Source organism: Mobula hypostoma, unplaced genomic scaffold, assembly GCF_963921235.1.
Source record: "Mobula hypostoma unplaced genomic scaffold, sMobHyp1.1 scaffold_36, whole genome shotgun sequence".
NCBI lineage: Eukaryota > Metazoa > Chordata > Chondrichthyes > Myliobatiformes > Myliobatidae > Mobula > Mobula hypostoma.
Window position 1 is genome coordinate 6,585,246 of NW_026948187.1, and position 8,586 is coordinate 6,593,831.

Consider the following 8,586-nt stretch of genomic DNA (forward strand, 5'->3'; position numbering starts at 1 on the left):
TAATAAGAGGAATAGATAGAGTGGATAGCCAGCGCCTCTTCCCCAGGGCACCACTGCTCAGTACAAGAGGACATGGCTTTAAGGTAAGGGGTGGGAAGCACAAGGGGGATATTAGAGGAAGGTTTTTTACTCAGAGACTGGTTGGTGCGTGGAATGCACTGCCTGAGTCAGTGGTGGAGGCAGATACACTAGTGAAGTTTAAGAGACTACTAGACAGGTATATGGAGGAATTTAAGGTGGGGGGTTATATGGGAGGCAGGGTTTGAGGGTCGGCACAACTTTGTGGGTCGTAGGGCCTGTACAATGCTGTACTGTTCTATGTTCTATCACTGTTTGCTTAGTGCTCCCCCAACTGAAAGTTCAGTCACCTGGCTAGATTCATTTCCCAACGCCGGGTCCAGCATCGCCCCTCCTCCACTAGGGCCATGCGCAAACTGTTTCAAGGTTACCCTCCCCGTCTGAACCGCTTGCCCTAAGGATGTCCCAGGCCATGTCGGGGGTTGAAATCACCCACGATAATGCCCCTGTTCCTTTCCCCACCTTTTGTCCAATCTGCCCCCCGCCGAAGGCTTTCGGCCCAGAACGTTGCCTCTTTATCCCTGTCCATAGATGCCGAGTCCTTCCAGAATTTTCTGCTTCTTGCTCTAGTCCTACTCGCCAGCGTTAGATTTAGACCGTGCAGCGCAGGATCAGAATTACGGCTTTCGGCCAGTCTTTAGGGATATCGTTTGGCCCATACCCCTCTGAACCTTTCCTGCTCCTATTTCTGTCCAGCTGTCCTTCAGAAGTTGTCTTTGCTCCTGCCTCAGCCATTTCCTCTGGCATCTCATAGGGTTGAGGAAACAGAGATCCTGCAGAGAGACTTAGGTAGTTTGGAGGAATGGGCAAAGAAGTGGCAAATGAAATACAATGTTGGAAAGTGTATGGTCATGCACTTTGGTGGAAGAAATAAACAGGCAGACTATTATTTGGATGGGGAGAGAATTCAAAATGCAGAGATGCAAAGGAACTTGGGAGTCCTTGTGCAGGATACCCTAAAGGTTAACCTCCAGGTTGAGTCGGTGGTGAAGAAGGCGAATACAATGTTGGGATTCATTTCTAGAGATATAGAGTATAGGAGCAGGGATGTGATGTTGAGGCTCTATAAGGCGCTGGTGAGACCTCACTTGGAGTATTGTGTGCAGTTTGGGGTACCTTATTTTAGAAGGGATATACTGACATTGGAGAGGGCTCAGAGAAGATTCACGAGAATGATTCCTGGAATGAAAGGGTTACGGTATGAGCAGCGTCTAGCAGCTCTTGGACTGTATTCCCTGGAGTTCAGGAGAATCGTGGGGGTGGGGGGGGGGATCTCAGAGAAACATCTCGAATATTAAATTAGATGTGGCAAAGTCATTTCCCATAGTAGCGGGAGTCTAGGACGGGAAGGCACGACTTCACGATTGAGGGACGTCCATTTAGAACAGAGATGCGGAGAAATTTCTTTAGTCAGAGGGCGGTAAATCTGTGGAATCTGTGGACGCCAAGTCACTGCGTGCATTTAAGCCAGAGATGGATAAGTTCTTGATTAGCCAGGACATCAAAGGTTATGGGGAGAAGGCAGGGGAGTGGGGATGACTGGAAGAATTGGATCAGCCCATGATTGAATGGCGGATCAGACTCGATGGGCCAAATGGCTCCTATATTCTATATTCTATGGTCTGATGGTCCTATGCCACCGTTTCTTCGTGTTAAAGAAATGTTCTCTCAACTTCCTCGCGAAGCTTTGCCCTCTCCCCTTAAACCTGTTCCCCCTAGTTCCTGTATCCCCATCTCAGCCCCTCAAGATAATAGAACACATATCAGGTCATCTCTCAGTCTCCTACGCTCTTAGTTATAAAGTCCCATCCCAGACCGACCTGCCTCCATAATCAGTTCCTCGTCTCCCAGCAAGCAGATCCTCGCAAACCTCCTTCTGCACTATTTCCAAGTTAATGGCATCTTCCCGGCAGTAGTGTTTTTTTTTTAAAAATATCGCCTCTCAGTCTCTTACGCTTCACGGAATGAAGTCATACCCGCCCAATCTCTGCCTATAACTCAGTCCCTCGAATCCTGGCGATATCATTGCCTACCCTTTCCGCATTCCTTTATCCTGATTAATGACAGCTTTCCTATTGGAGGGTAACCAGCCCTGAACTCAATATTCTAAGCGTGCTGTACAGCTCCATCACGTCCCCAGTCTTGCCAGCCTGTCATCCAAGGTTCTCTGATTTGACCGTCCCTGTCTTTGGTTGTTAGCTAAGCATAATGTCCTGTACTCTGTGGGGTCTCTGTATTTTGTGCAGGTGATGTTCAAACAGTCCCCAGAGCTGACATGAGCGTTGCCCACAATTAGCTTTACTCAATTAACTCTCCCTCACTCCTGCTTAATACTCTAAGTTGTCCTCCTAAGGTTGAACACGAGATCCGTTACTAAGTTTATGAGAATTAATGGGTTGTGATCACTGTTGGCTGGATGCTCCCCACCCCGCCACTGAAAGGCCAGCCATCCTGGCCAGACGCATTTTCAAACGCCCTCCTGCCCCAATCATCTGTCCCATCTTTCCTATAACGAAGCCCATCGAATCCTGGCAACATCCACGTCAACCTTTCCCGCATTCTTTCAAGATTAATGAGGTGTTTCCAACAGGAGACAGACCTCAAGTGAGCACAGAGTTCCAAGTATGGCCTTACCAGCGTCCTGTATAATCGTAGCAGGTCCCCCCTAAGTTTTAATCCGAATTGTATGTCATCCCAAGTTTCTCTAACTTATCCATCCTTGTCTTACCGAAACATACATGCCCTGTATGTGTGGATTAAGGGAGTTAGGCTTTAAACATCCCCCCACGTGTCAGATGCGGACTTGCCCAAAAATGAGCAGTTCTCAATTATCCTTCTCTCTTCTCTGCCTAATATCTTTGTCATTTATCCCCCTCCAGTTGAAAGCTTTCCGAGGAGACCCATTCTTATAATCATTCGCGGCCACCTGAAAACCTATGCGCTGTGATCACTATTTACAGGATGCTCCCCTGCCGAAAGGCCAGCCTTATCTCCCAACGCCAGGTCCACAATGACTCCCTCCTCTAGTTGGACCATCCAGAAACTATTTCAGCGAACTCCTTTGGACGCCCCGAATAAGACTAGCCCCGCCAAACCCTCTTGCACTAAGGAGGCCTCAGTCAATACTGGGGTGCGGGGGGGGGGGGATGGTGAGGGTGAGTTTGAAGTCACTCACGACAACCCGGGGGGTCGTTTTGCTACTTTCTCTAATCTGCATGCATCTCTGTTCCTCATTGTCTTGTTAGTTATCGAAGGTCTGTCGTACCATTCTATCGGAGTGAATGCAACTTTCTTCTTTTTAAGTTCTGCCCATGGAGACGCAGTTATTGAGCTCTCCAGTGAGTTTGGCACTGTCTCAAAGCAAGGCCTGGCGTCTACCCATGTGTCCTCACAATCGTCTGGCAATACATCTCTTATCTGCAGTCTATTTCCATCAGCCCAATCTCTCCCTCTCTCTCTCTTGCCCACTCTCCTCATTTCTCTCTTCCCACCTCTCTCACACTTCTTTCCCCGTTTCTCCCGAATCCACCCATCAGTCAATTCCCCTCTCTCGTCCACAGAAAGCAGAGAAGACCTGCGATCTTGTCGCTGATTAACAGTGCAAGTCTTTCCTCCCCCTCTCTCTCTCAATCCCTCATTCCTCCCCCCTTTCTATCTCCCCCTTGCCCCATTAGAACCATAGAACCATAGAACATAGAAAGATTGAAACATAGAAAATAGGTGCAGGAGTAGGCCATTCGGCCCAACGAGCCTGCACCGCCATCCAGCTCAGAACCCTGTACCAGCCTTCCCTCCATACCCGCTGATCCCTTACGCCACAAGGGCCATCTCTAACTCCCTCTTAAATGTAGCCAATGAACTGGCCTCAACAGTACAGCACAGTACAGAAAAAAGGCTATTCGGCCCTTCTAGTCTGTGCCGGAGTATTATTCCGCTTGTCCCATTGACCTGCCTCCAGTCCACAACCTGCCAGACCTCTCCCATCCATGTACCTATCCAATTTATTCCATTCTTCTCGCTCTCTCCCCTCTCCCGTCTGCTCCGCTCTCTACCACTCCCCTCGTTCCCTCTCCTCTGTCCCTCACTCCTTCCTCTCACGCTCTCTACCACCCACCGCTCTCCTTTCTCACACTCTTGTCGATCACTCTCTGTCCCCCTCCGCATAGGACCCAACAAACCATTTCCCTGTCTCTCTATCTGCCCCACTATGATTCTCTTCCCCCGTCCCATCTCTCTGCCCCTCTTTCTGTCTGTCTGCCCCTCTTACCTCCTCCGCCCGTTTTTGCTTACCTTCCTCCCTCTCTTTTCGGCTTTATCTGTCTCTCTCTCACTCTCTCTCTCTCACACACATTCACCGCCTCTCTCTGTCTACCTGTCTCTATTAGGATCCCCCACTTCCCCAACTTTCCCCGCTCTGGCAATACTCCTTGTTTGGAGCCGACTATCCATCTTCACGTCTCCCGTCCCCCTCACCCCCTCCACCGCCCCCGCAGCCCCGGAGGCTCCACGCGCCCCTCACCCGGCGTTAGACGGGCACCCGCTTACCAAAAACGACCAGTTTTGTCCCGTCTCCGAAGTGAGCTTCGGCAGTGTTACACACCAGCTCGGGGCTGTCTCAAAACTAGGCCTGGCCCCTTGAACCTGCCTCTGAAGTCACCCACAGCAACGACCCTGTCACTTCTCTAACCTGCCTGTATACCCCCAGTGTTCTTCAATGTTCCGTTGTGTATTGCAACGTGCAGTTGTATCCGATTAGAAAGTCTGCTCGTTTCTTATTTTTGAGCTCTCCGCGTATAGACTCAGCGGAGGAACCCTCCGTTTTGTCCCCTCTGAGGCGGGACTCCAGAAAAGATCTTGGATCGGTTCTGGAACCTCTGCTTTTCGTGATTTTTATTAACGACCTGGATGTGGGGGTAGAAGGGTGGGTTGGCGAGTTTGCAGACGACACCAAGGTTGGTGGTGTTGCAGATAGTGTAGAGGATTGTCGAAGTTTGCAGAGGGACATTGATAGGACGCAGAAGTGGGCTGTCAAGTGGCAGATGGAGTTAAACCCGCAGAAATGGTGAATCTGTGGAATTCTCTGCCACAGGAAACAGTTGAGGCCAGTTAATTTGCTATATTTAAGAGGGATTTAGATATGGCCCTTGTGGCTAAAGGGATCAGGGGGTATGGAGAGAAGGCAGGTACAGGGTTCTGATTTGGATGATCAGCCATGATCATACTGAATGGCGGTGCAGGCTCGAAGGGCCGAATGGCCTATTCCTGCACCTATTTTCGATGTTTCTCTGTTTCTATGTGTGAGGTGGTACACTTTGGAAGGACAAACTCCAAGGCAGAGTACAGAGTAAACGGCAGGATACTTGGTAGTGTGGAGGAGCAGAGGGATCTGGGGGGTACATGTCCACAGATCTCTGAAAGTTGCCTCACAGGTGGATAGGGTAGTTAAGAAAGTTTATGGGGTGTTAGCTTTCATATGTCGAGGGATAGAGTTTAAGGGTCGCGATGTTATGATGCAGCTCTATAAAACTCTGGTTAGGCCACACTTGGAGTACTGTGTCCAGTTCTGGTCGCCTCACTGTAGGAAGGATGTGGAAGCATTGGAAAGGGTACAGAGGAGATTTACCAGGATGCTGTCTGGTTTAGAAAGTATGGAATATTATCAGAGATTAAGGGAGCTAGGGCTTTACACTTTGGAGAGAAGGAGGATGAGAGGAGACATGATGGAGGTACACAAGATATTAAGAGGAATAGATAGAGGGGACAGCCAGCGCCTCTTCCCCAGGGCACCACTGCTCAATACAAGAGGACATGGCTTTAAGGTAAGGGGTGGGAAGCACAAGGGGGATATTAAAGGAAGGTTTTTTACTCAGAGAGTGGTTTGTGCGTGGAATGCACTGCCTGAGTCAGTGGTGGAGGCAGATACACTAGTGAAGTTTAAGAGACTACTGGACAGGTATATGAAGGAATTTAAGGTGCGGGTTTATATGGGAGGCAGGGTTTAAGGGTCGGCACAACAATGTGGGCCGAAGGACCTGAACTGTGCTGTACTATTCTATGTTCTAAAAGGCCAACTCTCTGGACCCTTGGGTGCACAATCCTCTGTGGGATACACCCCAATGTCTACTGCCTGTTTTGATCAGGCCATGTAGCATATAGAGCACTGAACACAGAACCGGGCAGCGGAGGAAAAGGCCGTTCGGCCCACAATGTTGTGCTGGTCCAGCTAAAAGCAAATCAAGAACACCCAAACACTAGTCCCTCCCGCCTACACCCTGTCCATATCCCTCCAACTTCCTCACATCCACCTGCCTATCCAAACGACTCTTCAAAGCCTCCTATGTATTTGCCTCCACCACCGCCCCAGGGAGCGCATTCCAGGCACCCACCACTCTCTGAGTCAAAAACGTATCCCTCACAATCCCCTTCCCACCTTCACTGCCTGCCCTCTGGTATTAGACGTTCCAACCCTGGGAAACAGATACTCTCTGACCAGTCTATCTATGTCTCTCATCATCTTATAAACCTCTCTCAGATCTCCCCTCGGCCTCCGGCGCTCCGGAGAAAACAACCCAAGTTTACCCCGCTTCCCGTGTTAGCACACGCCCTCCAAACCAGGCAGCATCCCGGTGAGCGTCTCCTGCCCCCTCTGCAAGGCCTCAACATCTTACAGACTCAGTGATTGAGCCATTTACCATGTCCCACCTGAACTGGAACTCAGAGCAAGGCCGAGTCTCTATCCCCTGGCCCAGTCTCTCCCGCTCCCACATTCTCTCCATCCCTCCGTCTCGCTCTTCCTCCCTGTTCTCTCACACTTTTCCCCATCTCTCTTTCCTCTCCCTGTCGTCCAGACTCCTCTCTCCTCTCCTTTCCCTCGCCCCCTCCTCTTCCCCTCACTACTTCGTCCCACCTCTCCCTCTTCCCTCTCGTTCCCAGTCTTCCATTTCTCTCTCTCCCCTCTCTATCTTTCGTCCCTTTCCCCCATTCTCCCCTTTCGCCCACGAGCCATCTCTTCCCCAAAACACCCGTCTCATCCACCAATATCCCTCTCCCTCCTCCGAATCACTGTCTCCCCGCACGTCTTTCTATCCCATGGTCTGAATTTCTCTCCTTCCCTACCCTCCTTTTATACTTCCCCTCCCCTTTTCTCATCTCCCACTTCCCTTCTTTGCCCCCTCTCCCATTCTCTACCTCCCCTGCTCTCGCCCCCCTTATTCTCATTCCCCTTTCTTTTCCTCTCTAAATCTTCCTCTCCCCCCTCGTCCAAAACCACCTCTCTCCATCCCTCTCCCATCCTCTACCCTCGCTGTCTTGTACTCTCTCTTGATCCCAAAGAACGGCGACCTCCCCTCGCCAACCCCTACCCCTCCAACCCCCGACCCCGGGGACACGCCGAAGCGTGCCTCTTAGCCCGAATTCGACCCCTGCCCGACCCGCCCCGCCCCGAGTCAGACAGACTCGGCGCCGGCCGTGCATCCACTCACCGAGGACAACCAGTTTGGTCCCGTCGCCGAAGTAGGCTTCTCTGTTGTTACACAGCGCTCTGTCTCCGTGACAAAACCGACCCTGGCCTCGCTCGCGTTTCGGGGGCCGCTCCAGAGAAAAGCAGCCAAGTTTATCCAACCCCTCCCCATAGCTCACGCCCTCTAATCCAGGCGGCGTCCTGGTGACCCTCTTCTGCTTCCTCCCCAAAGCCCCCCCCCTCATACAATGGGCACATTCCCTCCCACCATCGGTCGTAGACAGAGGAGGCTCAGCTCCAAGTAAGTCAACATCCAGAATCAAACACGCCTCACCATCCGGTCCGTGGATTCTTCCCGCATCTCCCATCGGGCAGGAGGTACACAAGCCCGAAGGCCCCCGCCCCCACCCTCACAGCACCAGGTTCAGGATTAGCGACTTCCCTTCAACCATCCTCTCCTGGGACCGACCCGAATCATCCCCCTCCCACCCACCCCCACCCCTCGGTACAACGTCACCGTGACCGCTTTGCACGAGGGTGTGTTCTGTCCCGCAATAATTGTGCGTCACTCGTGTCTAATTGACGCTGCTGCAGGTAAGATGCTCCTTGCGCATGCGCGTCGAGCCGACTCGTACGTCGGACGACAAACTTCGTGTGGACTTCGGTGTCAGGGACAGGCGACGGTGAGGGAAGTGCGAGGGAGGGTTAACTTGTTTAGAGACATCAGGGCATAAAGTTATTTAAGGATGCTGTAACCCGGAGGCTGGTAATGGGGATAAGCCTCCACTACCCGTCAAATGCTCCCAAGGCTGCGAAAAGTCCACCTCCCACCCCCCCACCCTCACCACGTTCTGCAGAGAACATCCTGAGCAGCTGCACATCACGGCCCGGTTGGGGAATTGCAGCGTCTCGGATCGCAAGACCCCTGCAGGGGATAGTGAGGTCAGCTGAGGAGATCATCGGGGGCCTCTCTTCCCGCCGTTACGGACATATACACCGCACGCTGCATCCGCAAAGCAAACAGCATTATGAAGGACCCCCACGCACCC

The 8,586-nt window shown here is 51.7% G+C and overlaps 1 gene segment (V, D, J or C); it reads right to left on the reverse strand.

Annotated features, from left to right (window-relative positions):
• LOC134341568 (T-cell receptor beta chain C region-like) overlaps positions 1-7,782 on the reverse strand; it is a 65,992-nt gene extending 58,210 nt beyond the window's left edge. The window contains 1 exon segment of the C gene segment in view: positions 7,560-7,782. Within this exon segment, the coding sequence occupies positions 7,560-7,782 (223 nt within the window).
• Between the last annotated feature and the right edge of the window lie 804 nt (positions 7,783-8,586).